At 49.4% G+C, this 18844-nt stretch overlaps 1 protein-coding gene across 1 annotated transcript in view; it reads right to left on the bottom strand.

The window, feature by feature from the left end:
- Window positions 1-8820, bottom strand: part of CCND1 (cyclin D1) — a 13589-nt gene extending 4769 nt beyond the window's left edge. The window contains exons 1-4 of the mRNA XM_064715512.1: window positions 8479-8820; window positions 6574-6789; window positions 5994-6153; window positions 728-876 (exon numbers count right to left, since the gene is read on the bottom strand). Of these exons, the coding sequence (XP_064571582.1) occupies window positions 728-876; window positions 5994-6153; window positions 6574-6789; window positions 8479-8676 (723 nt within the window). The 5' untranslated portion in view covers window positions 8677-8820. The remainder of the gene's footprint in view (window positions 1-727; window positions 877-5993; window positions 6154-6573; window positions 6790-8478) is intronic.
- Between the last annotated feature and the right edge of the window lie 10024 nt (window positions 8821-18844).

Genomic DNA, 18844 nt, shown 5'->3' on the forward strand with positions numbered 1-18844 from the left:
ATTGGTCTTCCACATTGTTACAAAACAAAGCTCAACTCTGCCCCAACTTCACACACCATTATGACATGGATCATTGACTTTAGGTCTTCCTTGTAGGCTCCCTTCCTGGCCCATTCACTCATGAAAGGTTTATTGCTCACTAGTTACTGATGTGCATCTCCTGGAAGCTGCAGGGCAAAATGAAGGGTCCTGTGAGGACCATCTACCTTGTCAGAAAGTCGTGGGACAAGCACTCATTCCAAAAAGGAATTCAATACCAGCTACTGTGAAGGTCCAGCACGTAATAAACCAAATTAGATCATTAGAACTCTTTTAAGAAGAGCTTTTTCACACCACTTGGCACAATAAAAGGCCTCAAGAATGGTCAAAGATAAGGTCAGAGTTACCACGAGGTCTCAGCAAACTGTTTCCTGGTCTTATTCCCCAAGTTTTGTTTTACAGGGGCTACTGGTTTAATTACTCCCAGCCAAACACATCCTAAATTGGGGCAGGGCTTCCTCCTGTCCCAAACACCAGAGCTGGATGTGCCATTCCCAACTGGGCATCACAGATTATCACAGAGGGCATCACAACAGCCAAACAAGCAAGAGAACACATTGAGAACCCCCACTCTGAGGCTTGACCTCTCCCAAGATTTACTGTCAGATTAGCTCCCATGCAGCAAGCAGGCATTCATTCTTAAAAAACCCTTAATGCAGGAGATCAAACGAGAGGAAGAGTCACTTACCGGGTCACATTTGATAACTTGTGATAGGAAATGTGTGAGGCATTGATAGGAGAGGAAAGTGTTAGTGTTCCCCAGATGCAGGCCTTGCACAGCTGCTACCACGCTGCCAGCTGCGATCATGGAGGGTGGGTTTGAAATAAATTTAATATCTGTATGAAGAAAGGAGAGAAACAAAAAAAAAAAAAAAAAGGAAAAAAAAAAAGAGAGAAAAAAAAAAGACTGAAATGATTGCTTTAGGAGAAGCCTGTCCATACACATACACTCTTTGTACCAGCATGGCTTTCAGCTGCCAACTATTGCATCCAAAAAGGCAGTGAGAATGGTGAGCAGAAAGGTGCCTCCTGCTGTAAAACTCTTACAGGTCCAAACCTGCAAACACTTATCCACATGAGCAACTGCTCTGCAGAGAGTGGCCCTTCCTAGCACTGGGCCTGGGAGGCCATTCATCACTCGGAGGCACTTTTATCATAAGCAGGGCTCCCATTTGTCCAGGTTGAAATGCTTTGCTCCTGTGAATAATGCCATGGGGGGTCAATGGCACTGCACATCTGAGAAAACCTGTTCACATCCTGCAGTGTTTTGCATGGTCAGACCCAAGGTGCACTCCAACAACGAGTCCTGGGCCCCTTTAATGCAGAAAGTTTTGCTCTAACACGCAAAGGAATATTGCTTTAATGAACAACAACATCAACAAAAAGAAAGAAAAGAGAAAGACTGCTTAACCCTGTCAGGAGGCAGATAATCCATATTTAAATTAAGGTTTCATCTTAAAAATGCTTTGTCTCAACCTAGTCTCTTGTCAGTGGCTGCCATCCATCCTGGCAACAGGGATTTAATGTAAATGTGGCATAACTAAGTGACGGGGGTCCCAAGAATTGGCGGACAATCAGTTACATTCTGATGTGACACCATGCTGACAAGAGGCTGGGCCCCCTTCCAGACTGCATTGCTGTAGGTCTCTCCACAAAGCCACTCCCAGGATCCCTTAAGGGGCTATCTCTGCCATTTAGCAGGTTTTGCCTTTGGGTTTGTTTGATTTGGTTTGGGTTTTTCTAGGGTTTTTTTTTAAATAATAATAATTATTTAATAATTATTATTAATAATAAAGTCTACATTTTAATGATAAGACTCTTTTCTGCTGAGCAGGAATGCATTTGATCTATGGTAGCGAACACCTTGGTGGAGAATCAGGAACAAAGGAAGCAAGTGGCACAAGTCAAGGTCCAGTTTTGTGAGGGAGAAAGGGAAACACTGCAATGTACACCAGAACCTGAGATACATTCCTTCAGCTTTTATCAGAATACAACTTCCTCTGGGTTGGAAAAATATAAACCATCTGTCAAAGCCCTGAATGAAATCAAAGGAATGGACAGCTTAGAGGGCTCAGTGGAACTGTTTAAGTATTAAATCATGCATCTCCTTTATTATGATAAAATAACTTTTGTGTAAATGTTTTACCAGTGGAACTAAAGCCTTCAGGACTCCATGGAAGTCCTGGCTCTGAATCTGTTTATTCAGACACCTCTGACACTCCACTGTGGCCTTGACCAATACCCACCTTCAAAGGGGCATTTGGCCCAGCATCCTGCAAACCTCCAAAACTGAACTGATACAGGAAATTCTGGCCAAGCTTTGGGGATGCACTGCCAGCAAAAAGGCAAGCCTGAGCTAAAGCAATCTCGTTTATGTTAAAATAAACATATCAAAATAAATTTGGCTTGCCCCTTTTTCCTAACCTGCCTGTTTCCGGGCAGATGTAAACACATCCACCTTCTAGCAAGCTGCTGTCATTCCCAAAAAAACTCCAAAAAGCTCTGCCATTCCAAAGCCAGTTCTGAACTGAAATAGTGACACAGACTGCAGGTGGACTTTGGAAATGGGGGATTCCCAGCAGGGATCCCACCAGGATGGGGTTGCTCAGAGGGGTAGAGTGGCAGTGCCTTCCCAACACTGTTTACGATGCTCCACAAACGGGACATGACCAAAATGTGTCACTTTAATGAGCCTGTCCTGACAGGATCACGTTTGGGATTAATATTTGTGTTCTTCTTTTAAATGGAGCAGTAAACAAGAACATGAATTCGTAGTCACACCCTCATTCTTTCCAAGGTGGAAAAGTGATAATGAAGTTTAAATGACCAGTTTGTGTCTGTCCCTATAACCACTCCAGACAAGCAGCATGGACTGCCTTTTTGTTGCAACTCAACAAGGAATTATTTGTGGCAGAGGCCACTAATTTCAGCATATTAATCAGGGGGCCCCTCTCGCCTGTAATTGGATGCCCCCAAGTGAAGAGTGTGGCATCATTGTCAGCCTCCATCGCCTCATCTTGCGCTATTGAGCACTCAGGAACAAGGGGGCTTCGGTGAGATGAATTAGACCTGACACAGCCACAATGGGGTAGGGGGCCCCATCAATTGAAGCACACATCCCCAGTAGCCTATCTGAGACTTCATCCAAAAAGAATAAACAACTTCAGCGTTGTTAAAAAGAGAGAGAGGGAGAGAGAGAGGAGGGGGAGGAGAGAGAAGAATGCCAGCCACCCTGAAGGGAGGACAAAGCAGGCATATAGGCGCTGCAGCGCTTTAAAAAAAATTCCTAACAAGGCGAGTCACCCCTTTTCCTTTTTAAATGGAGCAGCAATTCCATCCGTCTGGAGAGCTGGGGGCTATGAATGAAAATCTTTTCATTGAGGCAAATCAAAACTGTGAACATAAATCACTTGCTGCAAGATGCAACAGGTTCCAACTGGTCACATACCTTGAGACTTCCAATTTTATAAAGGCTGGAGAATGGGAGAATTGTAACGTGCTCATTTCAAAGGGAGATCTTTCTTTCTCCTTTGGAGAGGACCAAAGCAATAACAATAACAACAGCAATAATAATAATAATAATGATAATAATAATAATAATAATAATAATAATAATAATAATAATAATAATAATGAGCCTGGTATGTTTTGATAACCAGAGGAACATAATGAAATGCCGAAGCTCCAATATTTGTTGCTATTCATTGTTATGCTTGTATAGAGCTGCAGTTCTCCCTCAACACCGGTCTTAACTTGGGCCAAAAGAGGCCTGCTTCCTTTTGAGCTCTCCCTGCCTTGCTCTGCCATGCCAAAGTCCCATTCATTAAGCTCAATTATGTGTTAACTTCAAACAAGCCCTGGTAATTTTTTTTTTCTTTTCTCTTTTCTTTTTTTCTTTCTTTTTCGCTTTTTCTCCCAAACCTACCACAGCACAAAGGCATCCTTTGGTGAAAATGGATTTTTCAAAACCAAACCAAATCAAACAAATCCACTTCTGCTTCTACTAACCAGACAACTGGAGGGGGAGCCTAGGAGGAATTCCCCTCAACTTCACCTTGCAGTGTAACATTCTTTTTCTGGAGCAAACACATACACACTCAACTACAAACACTTCACAGGCTTCACCTTGGTAAGCCAACTGGCCAAGGGTTTGTTTTCTAAGCAAGCATTATTTTGCAGTGTCTTCACAGGAGAACCTCCTTTACAGAAAAGGACACAGGCAGAGGAGAGACTGCACTTGCCCCTGGGGCCACTTAAGCGAGCTGTCAGTGTCCCCAGTGGACTTTGGATCAGGCCCCACAGCATCCAGGCAGCACAAGGCATTTGCAGTCCATCTAGGTTCGTTTTGGCAAGGGGAAATGCAGCACGACCCAGCAACCGCAAAGCAAAGTCCAGATGCTGCTTAAGCCACATGTGATCTTCACTAGCCAACAAAGAAGTCATGAGAAAAGCAAAAAGGTAGAGAAAGCCCTGACATCCAAAAATAACAATAAAAACACAGAGCCTAGTGGCAGCCTTCCTGAGTGCTCCTTCCCCAGGCAATATTCCCAGCTCCAGTAGGGAGCTGCAGAGGGCCCCAACTGGTGAGCTCAGCACTGTTTTTTTTAAAAGCTCAGTAAAACTCCCAGAACATGGTTCTCATTTACTGATCCATTCTCCAGCTGTGGTGTGCAGCAGTGTTAAATAAAGGCTCTGGATGTGCTTCCTAAAAGAAACATAACAACACCGACAGTAGATCAAAGTACTGGACTCTTAGCAAGTCTCCAACCTTTGAACTACTCTTGCTTTCATCCCTGTCATTGCCAACACAACAACCTAGGTTAAACATCCCCACATCCAAAGGGGAGCCCGGGTGGCCGTTCTTTTTAGCTCCAAACTTAGCAAATCATGCCTCCAGAGTCGCAGCAGCCTCGGATCTGGCAGAACCTGGCATGGAGGGACACACTGGACTTTCCCAAAATGTTCCTGCCGGTGGTTTGAAGGTTGTGGCGCTCCCAGCACCAAGCATTACTCCAGGCAACCTCACCTATGAGCTGCCCCTTACGCTGATTTTAGGCCCAAGATGAAGAGCAACGCCACTGTTTATAAACTTCTCTTTCTCTTGGTCGTTCTACCTTTAAGGCCTCACGGTGGGGCTGGTTCTGTGAAATAAAACTTTTTTTTTTTTTTTAACTTTGTGGGTTTTTTTTTTTTTTGGTTCCTTCTGAGCTCCTGCCATCTTCCTTCCACTTTTTTCACACCAAATCCAACCTCTGGAGAACAAGCCAGACGGCACCAGCGGGTGCCACCGGCCGCGCGCGTCCATCCCGCCGAGGTTTTGGAGCGTGGATACCACGGCTCCTGGGCGTCTTTGGAGGCTGGCCCTGCTCATGGCTCCAGCACAGCACGTGGTCACGAGGGTGCAGATGGCAGCGGCTCGGTCCTGTGCCAGGAAAAGCCTCCGTGCCGCGTGGCCCTCCTCCAATCCACCGGCCACCGAGGAGGGAAGGGAGGGGGGAAGAGGCAGCTTGAAGAGGGAAGGTTTAAAACCCCCATGCAGCGCCATTCACAGGGAAAATCTCCCTCTGCCTCATCCTAGAGAATAAATCCACACAGGGAGGGATTCCCTGCACGGGCAGTGAGCCTTTTGCAGCGCCCACATAAACCCGGTGTGGGGAGGTGAGGAAACCATGAAATCATGAAATCACACCGTGCTGAGCTACAGACAGTGATGGGGGGGTCCCCCTCCCTGACATCCACACAAAACTCCGACTCAGAGGCGAAATATCTTCTGAAAATAAAAAAACTTACCTCTGGCAAAGTAATCCACCTTCTGCAAACAAGGGGCAATAATCGGGGCTTAAACTACCTCCCCGCAGCTCTGAGACCAACAGCTACGGGAAGCTTTACAAGCCAGGGGGTGGGCGCATGGTGTCGGGGAGCAACGCGCTTTGCGCAACGTGCAGGGCTCATACCTGTAGCGCACAGAGCCACAAAAGTCTGAGCATGTTTACGGATGATCTGCTTGGTGTCCTCTGCCAGAGGCATTTTAGTGAGGAAATGTTCAATGAAATCGTGGGGGGTCATTGCGGCCAGATTCCATTTCAGCTTATTCACCAGCAGCAGCTCCATTTGCTGCAAAGAGAAGAGAGAGGGACGGGAAGGGGGAAGGAGAGAAGCGGAAGGAGCAGGGGGTGGGGTGGGGGGAGCGTGGTTAGAGCCGCTCGCACACGGTGGTGCCGGGGCTCGGCAGCGGCAGCGCCGGGCCGGGAGCGGCACCGGGTCCCCCCGCGCCGGGGCAGCGCCCGCCGCGGCCGCCAGGGGGAGCCCGCGGGCCGCCCAGCGCCGGGCCGGCCGCCGGTGCCGCTCCCGCTCCCGATCCCATCCCGGCCCCATCCCGGCCCGCGCCGCATCCGCAGCTCCCGCCCGCCGCTTCCCAACGTGTGGCGTTGCCGTCATTTTCCCCTACATTTTTTTAAAAATATTTTTCTTAAATTTTTTGCATCGATTTTTTTTTTTTTTTTTTATTCCTGAAGCGACTGAACGTGAAATTACCAGTAATTCGTCGGGTCTAATGGAGTTATCTGTATAAATGCACAGTTTTTCTGCGGTCAGAGGAATAGTTTCCTTCATTTTTGAAGCCACAAACATGCAGGTAGCTCCGAGCAATTGCAATCGGCTTTTCTTGAGGGGTTCGAACGACAAAAATCTGTCCAAATAATTCATAGCCAAGGGGAAAACTTCCTCTTCGCACTTCTGCTCCTCGCAAACCTGCAAGAAGGAGAGAGATCGTTGAAGAATAATTTAACTGAGGCGAAAGACAGGCTTGTCCCGCTGCTCTCGCCCTCCCTCCTCCCTCACCCCCAGGCTTTGAAGGGCAAGGTTGAAGGAGACGAGGAAGAAACGCAGTTGGGGGAAAATGGATAAATATGGGAAAAGCAGCGGCATCAAAGAAAATGAAAGTCACGAGTGACAAAGTGGGGGGAAATGTTGCGTTAGAAACCCGCAGGCGATTCATGGCAAAAGGGGAGGAGGGTAATCGAAGAAGAGGTCTGTGCCCAGTTTTTCAGCCCCTAAGAACAAATTTTTAAAAAGGGAAGAAGACGGAAAGCGGAGGAAAATGCTAACCCCCGCGGTCGGTAACGGGGTGCAGAGCCGGGCTCGGCCCCGGATTTCTTTATTTCGCTTTTATTTTTTCATCTATTTTGCCGTTGTGCTGCCGATTCCCCTCCGGTCGAGACACAAAGGTGGCGTCCAGCCTCATTTCCCCAGACGTCATCTTTTCAAAAAATATTTAAAAATATTTAAAAAATTATTCGACCTCTCAAAAAAGGCTGAAAATGAAGCGGCGGGGGTCCTTTACCGAGCCCCGTGCCTCTGGTGCTGCTGGGGGGCTCCAGGAGGATCCCCCGAAGTGAAATCCACCGCCTCCCTCTCTCGCCCTGCAGCACAGCCGGGCGCGACAGTTCCCACAGCAAGGCAGGGCGCTGCGGTTTCAAAAATTAATTAAAAATACATCGCGGGCACCCAGGGCTTCCGAAAAGGCATGAAAATGTAGCCCAGCTCCTGGGGCTCCCTCTGGGATCCCCCCCAGACGTGTCTCGCCAGGGACCGGGCCCTTTCCAACTGTTTTTTCCCACCTTGCCGCTTGCTGCCGCAGCACAAGCGTGCCTTTGAGGGGTGACCGCAGCTCCAGCCTGTCTTCACGCTGAACAAAGAAACTTTCACCCTGCAGCTCCCCCCAGAAAGGCCGGAGCCCCTCGGGCCGGTCCCCCTGCCCGCAGCCCCAGCGGGGTCCCCCGGCCCCCGACCTTCCTCCCCCGGCCCCTTCCCCCGCTCCCCCCGCCACACACACACACACACACACCCTTGGCTTTGCTCCCCGGGACTTTCTTCGTTTTTCTCCCGATTAATAAACACTTTTTGCTTTGCAAATAAAAGAACAAAGATGGCGCATAATACTGGCACGGGCAGCCGCTTGCATACGTGTACAAGGATATTAATTTAAAATAAAAATCCCCCAGAAAACACGGGCTGGCAGCAGGGGCCGGCAGCGCGGCCGGGGGTTCGGCGGCCGGGCCGGAGCCGCTCCCCGCCGGGCCCAGGGAGCCCCGAGCCGGCTCTGCCCCGGCTCCGCCGAGCCCCGACGGCCGGGAAAGGCGCCGGGCACCCCCCGAGCCCCGCGGGCACCGGGCAGGGATGGGGGGGCTCATCCGCCGCCTCTCAGCGCCGGGACCCGGCAGCCGCAGCGGGGACGCGGAGCCGGCGGCCGCCGCCACCTCGGGCCGCGTCCCCTCGCTCCACGCGGGCGTCTCCGAGGGCAAGCAACGTGTGCCGAGCCGGGAAAGCGATCCCGGGGGAAAGGCAGGGGGGCCGGGAGATGGGGCAGCGGCTCCCCCGGCTTAATTCGTTTCGGTGGCCGGAGGTTGCAAGGAAAAAAAGTCGCCGAAAGATACAAACCTCCAGCATCCAAGTGGCAACTATTTTCCTCATATATGGCAAGATTTCTTTCTGCACGCACTTGAAGTAGGAGACGGAGGGCGAGCAGGTCTCCTCCGCCTTGAGCATTGTCTGCAGCACCCTGTCATTGAGGAGGCTGGCATCCAGGTAGGCTCGTCGGATGGTCTCCACCTCGCAGCACAGCAGCTGATGTTCCATGTCTGCCTTCGTCGCCTCGAGTCAGTTCTCTGCAGCAGGACTGAGTCAGTCGCTCGCTCGCTCTCTCTCTCTTCCCCTTCCAGGAGTCCCTTGGATGCTGCTCCTGCTACTGCCGCTACAGCCCTCTGGAGGCTGAAAAACTTTCTAACTTCCAACAAAACTCTCCTGGTGTAGTCTCTGTGACGTTACTGTTGTTAAGCAGAGATCAAAGCACGAGAGAGAATGAGAAAGAGAGAGAGAGCCAAAAGCAAGGGGCAGAGCCCTAAAGCCATCCCATAGGCTTCAAGTCCTTCCCCTTTGCTTAGCTTATAGAGAGCAGGGTTTTAATGCAAATGAGACAAGGGCTCGCTTTCTTCAAGGGCAAGGCAGAAGTGGGGGAAACCCAAATTGTCTCTTCAGTGGATCATGCATAATTTTAAAAATGGAGCAAGTTCTGCACTGGGAGCCAAATGATGAATGGGGCTAAGGCCACACACAGACATCAGGGAGAGAAATGCAAGGAGACTTTGTATTATTTTACGGGGGCGCCAGGGAGGGGAACAGAGCGGAGCAGCACCAGTGCCTCGCTGTTTGCTATCAATATTATTATTATTATTATTATTATTATTATTATTATTATTATTGCTGTCACTGGCACGAATCTGCCGTGCTGTCCTTTAAAAAGGTGCACTCCCAGCCTGAACGCCAACTCCTCTTTGTAGCTGATCCCAAGGGAAAACCTTTCTTCCATTTCCTCAGCCCTGTTTTGTCCCAGCCAGGATGGTTTTACCGCACACCAAATTTTTTAAACAATTGGGGTGCCCACCGCTCTGCCAAGATGGTTCTTTTCCCAACCTTTTTCTTTTTTGTTTTCCTTTCACTTTAAAGGTTTCACCTTCCCAGAGGGGCACGGAGGTGGCAGGGGACAGGGCGAGAGCTAATCCTGCACACTGGGAAGGCCACACTCGGCACCCCACCCAGGAAAAATATCCCTGTGGAGCAGCACAATGGAGGCCAGGGCTCCCTCCAGCACCTCTGGGACACGAGCTGGTGGGGAGGGAGGGAAGTGCTGGAGCCTGCAGAGGCCTCATCCGTGTCTCCGGGACATTCTGTCCACTCGTGATGGGGCCCTACTGTAAATAGCTCCCACTGCCTGGCCGAGCCTCCTGTACCTGAGCACGCTCTGCTTGGTGCTGTTTGTGTTAAAAAAGGGCATCTCTGAAGTCTCACTTTGCCAGGGGCTGACAGCACAGCTTGAGGCCTGCTGGGGAGCACTGGAGGTGAGGCTGATGCCTGGGAGAAGTGCCTTGTCGTGCCCCAAAGTGGTGTTGGGAGAAGCAGGAAGGCTGTAAATTGGGGTGCATGGATTAACCTCAGCCTCGGTGCTTTAACATCACCTGGGTGTTGAATACCTGCCAGGGGTGCAACAGTGATGGCAGAAACTCCAGCTAGTGGCAGGGGGCTGGCCACGGAGGACACAGCATCTGTCCTGCAGGGAGAGCAGTGCCAAAGATCACAGGGCATGTTGTTGCACAGTTGTGTGTTTATGTAATCTCTTTGCACGGACTGTCTGCCCATCTTTTCTCATTTACTCGTTTGCTTGACCATTTGTCTCCATTTTGTGTCCTCTGTCACAAGGAGGAGGAGGAGGCTGTTGGAGGCCCCGCGCTCTCAGTTCCCTTTGCACGCCACAGCCCATGGGGCGACTCTGGAGGGTCCCTCAGTGTGAAGCTGTCCCCTGTCCCCCTGTCCATCTGTCTGTCTATTGTGCCTCACGCACAGGACTTCCACTTCTGTTTCCACAACTTTAGCTGGCCGGGAAGGTTTTAACATTAAATGAAGAAGCACGCACCACCCCGTGCTCTTGGGTCGAAATGGGACGGGCCTCCATGCATATCCAGGGGGCCCCTATTTAGTACCAACCCTGCACCCCCAACACCTTTCTGGTGGGCAGGGCTCCATTTCCCTGGACCGCGCCAGCTCCTTCCTCCTGATCATTTTCTCCCGGCCCTGCTGCCCGGGCACACGGGTCCCGTGCTCCCGGTGCGTGCCGCTCGGAGCAGGCTCTCGGCAGAGCCTGTCCCCGCTCGGAGCACGCGGCCGCCGCTCCATTCATAAAAGCGGCACGGCGGGGCGCGGGCAGCGCGGCGGGCGGGCGGTGCCGGCGGCGGCGGGCGGGGCTGGCGCGGGGCCCGGGGAGCCCCCGGGGGGCGGCGCGGCCGCAGGAAGCGGCGGCGCGGGAGCCAATGGCGGCGCGGGGCTGTTACCGGGCGGGACGGGCAGATCTCGCCGCTCCCGCCGACACAAAGGGGACGGGCCGGGCTGCAGCGCCAGAGCCGGGCCGCCCCCGCTCGGCCCGGTGCGGGCAGCATCCCGGAGCCGCCGGCACCGCCCGCTGCTGCCTGCCCGGAGCCGCGGGGCGCGCTCCCTGCCGCCCGTCCTTGGATGCGGGATGATGCGGGATGGAGGATGCGGGATGCGGGCGCTTCCGCCGCTCTGGCCCCCGGGGGCTTCCGACGGCGCTTCCTTCCTGCCCGCTCTCCCTCCCCGGCTCTCCCTCCCTCGCTGCCTGCCGGCGCTCCCCTCCCCGCGGCGCTGGGCCCGGCCGCCGCCGCCACTTTCTCATGATGTCATCCCGCCCCCGCCGCTGCGCGCCGCCGCGCCCCGCCGCGGGAGCGCGCATTCCTGGCGTGCCGCCGCTGCCCCCGGAACGCCGCCGAGGAGGGCGGGAGGGCGGCCGCGAAAGGGAACACCTCCCCCCCCAGAAATAAACCCGCTCCTGCTCCGGACTCCTCTGGACCCGAAAGAGAAGGAGCGGATGGAGAAGGTCCGGCAGATGGAGATGGGTCTGAGCAGTTCTCCTGAGAGGAGAGGCTGAGAAAGACTGACTGCAAGAGCATCTCATCCGTGAATCCAAAAACCTCCAAGCGGTGCCAAGAGGAAGGTGCCAGCCTCTTCAGTGGGGGCCCAGCAGCAGGCTGAGAAGCAATGGCCCTAAACACAAAACATGAGAAGTGTCACCTCAATAACTTCTTCACAGCGAGGGTGGCAGAGCTCCGGGACAGCTGCCCATGGAGGGCGGGGGTCTCCCTCTCTGGAGACTCCCAAACCCACCTGGAGGGGTTCAGTGTCTATGGGGACATCCCAAACCCACCTGGAGGGTTCAGTTTCTCTGTGGGGACATCCCAAACTCACCTGGAGGTGTTCAGTGTCACCTGCGGTGCCCAAAACCCCAGAGCAGCCATGGGGTTCCTCATTCCACAGAATTCCTCCGTGAAATGAGGAATTCGATGGAGCAAAGCTCACAGAGGTTTTCTGTAGGGGAACCATCCCCAAGCTGGGAATGGAAGGAGGATAGAGATGGTTGGAGGGACCTGAGATGAGGAGCTGTCACTGATGGGACCAAAAAAGCAGGGACAGACCCCGAGCTAATGGAATTGAGCCCAAATTTATACTGGGGGAGTAAGAAAACGCAAAAGGGGGGAAAAAAGAAGCAGGGAGCAAGGTTTTGTTTCTTTCAAGGAAAACCTCCTGTTAGGCCATGTCAGAAATGAGCCAGTGGGGGGAGAGGCGCCACAGGAAGCCTGGCAGACAGTAACAAGGTGAAATAAACAATGTATTTAAGCACCAGCATCCCTAAAGCGAAAGTGTTTTAGTGAAGAATATTTTGATTCTGTACCTAGCAGCTACAGTTGCTGTTTTGCTCAGCTGACAGTATGTTTTGGTAATATATCAGCATGAAAATGGCCAGCACAGACACCGGGGTTTGATATGGATATGTGAGGTAGGAAAAAGCACATCTTGACCACACAGAGCACTTACATTTGATTTACAATGTAAAGAAACATTTTCTCTATTCCCTAGACTGGCACTCGCTCCTTATCATCCCAGAGGTACATAAATAAATAAGTACCATTGGAAATTTGTTGTTGAATTGCTTATTTAGAAGGTTTTGAAGCACAATGTTATTTTTTTTCTTTAAAAAAAAACAACAACCAAACAAGAAGAAACAGCAACAAACCCTCAGGGAGATGCTTTGCAGCGATTTTAGGTGTAATTCCCCATAAATGGCAGTAAATCAATGTGGATCATTACAACCACTGCAGAAGTGCTCTCTCAAAGGATGGTCTCTCATCCTTCCTGTTGAGTTAAAGTGAGGTGCTGTTGTTGGCAGACCCTGGGAGCTGGGCTTGCTCTGGTCACTGCAAGATGTTTGAATCCCTCAGAGCATTCTGAGATCCTCAGCCACGCTGCTCCTTCCTTGTAAAGTGGATTGGTGCCTCTCTGAAGGACAAGTATTCTTGCAACCTTTAGGAAAAATCATTTGGCTCAGAACCAAGCCTAAAACACTGGGTTGTAGTTTTGACCTGAAGTGTAGATGACAAAAATGATAAATTTGCAAAACTCAGGCATTTTTTCAGAGCACATGAATTCAGTGGGAGTAATTCCACCAACTTCAAAGGGAGCAGGATTGAGCCCTTAATGTACAGCACTAATGACTACAATCAAATAAACTCACTTTGCCTGGGCTTTCTACCACCTTTAACCTCGTGTGTGTGTGTGTGTGTGTGTGTGTGCACTTTTCTGTGTGTGCCTAAGGAGTGGACTCGGGATGCTGCCATTTCAAATCTGTAGCACTTGTGCTAGATTGGTGAAAATATAAATAATGGTGCAGGGTGACAAGATTTGGGGAATCTGCTGCACTTGTTTCCAGGAATCAGTAAAGGAAGCGAAGAATTGAGAACCTTGAGGGGTGAGATGATAGTCTTAGCGAAGCCTTCAGAAATATTTATACTTAATTTGGGCTGTTTGTGGCAGCTGATATTTTGTTATTTACTTGAGGTGCAGTCTGATTTGGTTAAAAATGAGTATGGAACAGCATATTTTTGGGGAAACACATAATCCTAGAATTACATCTTTGTATCCTATTTATTTTATATTCTTTTTGCTGTGTCTGGAACACTGCTCAGTGTCAGCAGTAGCTACTTTGTCCCCTCTGGTTGATTCTTTACCTGACTCACTTTCCATTTAGTTACAGAAGAGGATGCAAGGTATGATAACAACCTCCTATTTAACTCAAGTGAATTTCATTATTGGCTAATTTTCATTTGTGTTTACATCATTGAAGAGACTGCTCAGATTTGCAACCTTGGCCTGTGAATGCTTTTCTTTTCAGAGAAGAAAGATATAAAGAAGAATCATCTTTCTGACTGTGCATTCCATTTCAAAGGAATTAAAGTTAAAAAAAAATTTATGAAAATAAAATATGAATTTCAGTTTTGATCAGCAACTACATCAACCCAAAATACACACAGAGGTCTTCTGCAGCCACAGGCTGGTGGTGTCATGGTGAGTGCTGACCACAGCATGCCTTGAAATGAACAGGTAATGTCCCAGAACACTGAGCTGGGAAAAAGGAGGGTCTGGAAAAGAGGAGTGGCTGCATTTTTGCTTGAAATGCCCAATAAATCTGTGCCCCCACTGTATCTCTCCTCTTTAAAATCTGTGTATACTTGGAGCATATTCCCTTCATAACCGAAGTATTTCATCAAATCCCACCTTTGCTTTTGAGTTCAGGCTGAAAAAGGAAACTGGTTAAAAAAGCTGAACTCCCCAGCAGAATATTGTTATAAAAGCAGGAAATTTTTCTCAAGAAATTACCAAGAATATTTTTTCTTACTTCTGCGGTAATCATATGATGTAGCACAGTGACTTGCACTGATGGAAGTGAGGCTAAATTGTGAATGTTTTAGAAGCTAATTCAGGAAAAGACTGAAACATGTGCCTAAATTTAAATAAGTAAGTACACTGGAATTTACATGTGCCTAAAAAGTTAAATATATGTTTAAATACATTGCTAAGCTGGAGCCTAAGGGTATGGTTTAAAGTTAAGTCTAAACTAGTCTAGACAGTAGCTGTTGCTGAAAGTGATTATTCTTCTCCTGGCTGATTTCTCTGAAATGCCCATCCTGGAGTAAAACCAATGCAGCTTGTTGACAAGAACAGCTACTTCCTCAATGGCTTTGAAAAGCATCCATTTCTCATAAAAATGAAAGTAAAAGTCTCAGTTAATGCTAAAATCTATGGAGAGGGGCTTTTGTGCTCACATGCAGCCCCTGTTTGATTTCACAAGCTCCAGCCTGTTGGAGACAGAACAGAGGGGAGCAGTTCTCACACTGACTGGGATGCTTTTATTTCCTGTGCTCCTGGGCTCCTCCATCCTGCCAGGGATATCCAGGGGGAAGGGAACAGCAGGGAAAATGTGTCAGTGAAACCAAACTGGCTGCAAAGCAAGTGAGAGCAGATGGTGCTTTGAGGTGCTTGCCCCTCTCAGCAGGATGCAGGAGATGCTGGAGTTTTGGGATGCTCACCCCTCTTGGTGGGATGCAGGAGATGCTGCAATTTTGGAATGCTCACCCCTCTCAGCAGGATGCAGGAGATGCTGGAGTTTTGGGATGCTCACCCCTCTCAGCAGGATGCAGGAGATGCTGGAGTTTTGGGATGCTCACCCCTCTCAGCAGGATGCAGGAGATGCTGGAGTTTTGGGATGCTCACCCCTCTCAACAGGATGCAGGAGATGCTGGAGTTTTGGGATGCTCACCCCTGTCTCCTGAAATTCCTGACTGGAATTTTTCTGGAATAAACCCACGGAGTTTGAAGGGTATTGGCCTGACACAAAGGCACGTGGCCTCTTGGGGAGGCTGAGGCTTCCTGGATCCAGCCCAAGAGGTCTGGGCTGGGGCAGATGATGCTCTCAGAGCTGTCTGTGTTCTAAAGGGTGGTGACAGCACACCTCAGTCTCTCTCTGCACACACTGAAAGGCAGCAGAGGTCTGAGAAGCCCAGGTATCCTTCAGGCAGGTTTTCTGTGGAAGGACTTGGGGGCCTGTGGATTTCCACCATGGACCATTTGTGCTGCTGCTCAGCACTTGGCTGCCTGCCTGCCTGTGAGGGCTTTGTGATTAGACCCCGAGCAAAGATCTAGCAGGTTTTTAATCAAATGTTTCCATTGGCTTTAATATGTTGTACCCATCAGATTAGGGTCACTCAGCAGAACTCCAGCCTTCCACACAGTGTCCCATTTATCCTTGTCCCTGCCATGTGCCCAGCTCTGCTCTGCTGACGTTGGTTCTGGTTGTGCACTCCTGTTGTAGGGGTTTTTTTTGGGTGGGGGAGTGGTGCAATTAGCCTGGTTGAAGCAACTAGGCCAAGGAACATCAAGCAGTAAAATAAAGTCTTGATGACATATTTGAACTCTTGGAGACCATGGGTTATCTGATCTGCAAGGTCACTGCTATTCTCTGGGAAAGTTTTAAAGAATCTGCTCCTGTTTCAAGCTTAAAGGGCCCTTCTTGCATTGTAGGGTGCAAGTATATGCAGTTGGTGAGTATTTTAGACTATTTAGGACCTGTGTTTTTATTTCCTTTTCTTTTAACTGCTCATCAAAAGCAAACGGTATGGAATTAGTTTTAATGAACAGAAGGAAAAAGTGACTCCAGTAAGGTTCCTTCTGCTACCAGAACTGAATGAAATGCAGAAAGGAAAATAACAATAATATGAAAATGAGAAACCTACAAAGAACTTTAAAAATTCCTTTTAATCATTTAAGCTGTCATCAGTAGCAGAAATAAGGAATTATATTTCAGACATGACTTATACCAGGCATGCTTTAAAAAGAAAAAGGCAAATTGATAGTGCCTGAAGAGTCTGTGCCTGGGAATAAAAAAGTGCAGAATTAGGCCCTTGGAAGCCAAGTGCCTTTTCCACCATTCAGTCTGCAGAAGAAATGATGGCCCTTGATCTTTAGCAGCTCTAACAGATGGGCTTGGGGAAGCAGGGGGAAAATAACATCAGTGACAGTTTTGTGTTTCTGTATTTCTGAAAAGTCAAAATGTTAGAAGCTATTCTATTACAAAGATTCATTATGGGCATGATTGGCTTAACAGCGTTCTCCTGTAATACAGATCATAAAGTCCCGTCAGAACGGAATCAAATGCTAAAAATGTTGCATAATAACTTTCACAGACCATTAAGCTTTAAGGCTACAGCGTGGGAGTTTGTTACAAAGAGACCCTCTTAGAGCAGCAGATACTTTAAGTGAGAGGTATTTCCCACCCCGGGCTTTATTTGCTGCCAAGTCTGATTTCTGGCTGTGTTTATGTTCCTGCACGGGGGCTGGCTTAGCTTGGCAGTGGGGTTGCTGCAGTGGCACAAGCAGAGCTGTAGGTAGGGATTGGGCAGGCTGTTGTTTTCCTTTCATGGGAAGCTGGATATGTAAACTGCTGGCCATTTCATCCTTGCTGGCTGTGGCAAAGCATCCCCCCTCCGTTTCCCTCCTATTATAGCAACAGCATTATTCAGCAGAATGAGGTTCCCCGTGTCTTTCATGCCACTCTCTGTGCTTTTGGGAACAAGGATAATGCACTCCCTTGCCTCAGGGATTATGAATTCAGTGTCCTTAAGGAACATGCAGTTTATCTACAAAGCAATGCACTGCTTGTGCCATAAAAATCCCTTATCACCTGGTAGGAATATGGGTTCAGAGCCATCTGTTTGGCTCTCTGTAGGTATTGGGGTTTAAAGAAGGGATTCTATTGCCTTGCCATTATCTCCTTGGGCTCTTTTTGCCCTGGTATAATTCCATGAAGTTGCTTCTGACTCAGGTGGGAAATGATTCAGTGCATGGGCTTGATGAAGTTACAGTGATAGCAAAATGTGAGCTGCAGTCTCTGGTGGGGAAAATCTTTCATTTTGCATTGATAAAAAGTTTATGGTTCATCACTGGCTTGATTATATTACCCTTTAATTAAGCTTGTAATTTGCTAAAGAGTGGGGACTTGGCTATCTCCTGATTGTGGCTCTGCTGGTGTGACTTTATAGAACCATAGGATCATTTAGGCTGGAAAAATCATCAAGTCCAGCTGTTAAAAAAGGTCTTGCAGTGATTTCTCCTTGCTGTAAGACTTCCCAGGAATTTAAGTCATATTACTCCCTGCTGATGCTTCCACAGTTGGAACGACCTCAGTGGAAAGCAAAAAATGCAGGTGAAAAAATGTGTTTGGGTTGAAATCTTGGGATTTTCTTCCACAGAAAACTGCTGAGTCTAAGGATTACAGCCCAGGCAGTTTATGGTAAACTTCCTCACACAGGATCCCACTGCACCTCACAAACTCACCAAAACCACCACCTCAGAGAGCATGGTGGATCAGGACAGCTTCATCCTGAGCCATGGGAGCCAGTTCCACCTCTGCTGAGACATGTGCTAGGAGGATCAAGACACAGAATGGCAAAGGGAGAAGTTTAGTTCTGAACATGGGAGCCAAAGGAAAGGTGGGTGCTGTGCTTCAGGAGGGCTCCTCACAGAGCTGCTGGGAGCCTCAGTTCTTTTGTCCTGAGGAGGATTTGGTGGCTGGGCTCAGTAAGGAATGGCCATGGGACAGGGAGATGGAAAGGGACTGGGTGCCCGTCACAGTGCCTCAACCCACCTAAAAACCCAAACTTCACCCACTTTCACAAGTCATTCGCTGCCTGGAGGGACAATCAGTCCCCAGCCAGGACAGACTGAGACCTTTGATGGTATCAGCCTGAAGATAAGGAGGACAAGACAGATCTTGGTTTCACTGCTTGTCTTGCAGGCAGCCCCTGAGACATCCACCCTTTTACAAGCCACCAAGTCACCCCGGGCAAAAGTCACTGCTAAGATTCCCCTGCTGGAAAGGCAGGAGTTGGAGGAGGGCAGGGATCAGGCCCAGCTCTGTCCCCCTCTCTGAGCTCAGCATTTTGTGGGTCTCTTTCAGACAGCACTGCCAAACTTCCAGTGCTCACTCCATTGGACCTGGCTGGAAACATGGTCACAAATAGCTCTCCTCTGCTCCAGTGCATCTTCTTAGCAGGAAAACCAGATTCTCAGCTCAGGCTGGACCTTTCCTGCTATTCTGACAGAACAGTGTTTAGAAACCCTCTCTGGCACCTTTGCTCCCAAGCTGAGGGAGCCCAACCAGCTCTGGCTCCATTCATGCTGTGGTTATCTCATATGTCTGGCTCAGCTGATCAGGAGAAAGATGCAATTACACCCAGGTATGCAATTTTGGACTAGTTTAAATGATATCACACAACAATAGTAACGATAGTGGTGATAATATCTTATGCTATATGTGAGGAAAATTAGCTATTGTCTCAGAAGGTGGCTG

The sequence above is a fragment of the Zonotrichia leucophrys genome, chromosome 5, assembly GCF_028769735.1.
Source record: "Zonotrichia leucophrys gambelii isolate GWCS_2022_RI chromosome 5, RI_Zleu_2.0, whole genome shotgun sequence".
Classification (NCBI taxonomy): Eukaryota; Metazoa; Chordata; class Aves; order Passeriformes; family Passerellidae; genus Zonotrichia; species Zonotrichia leucophrys.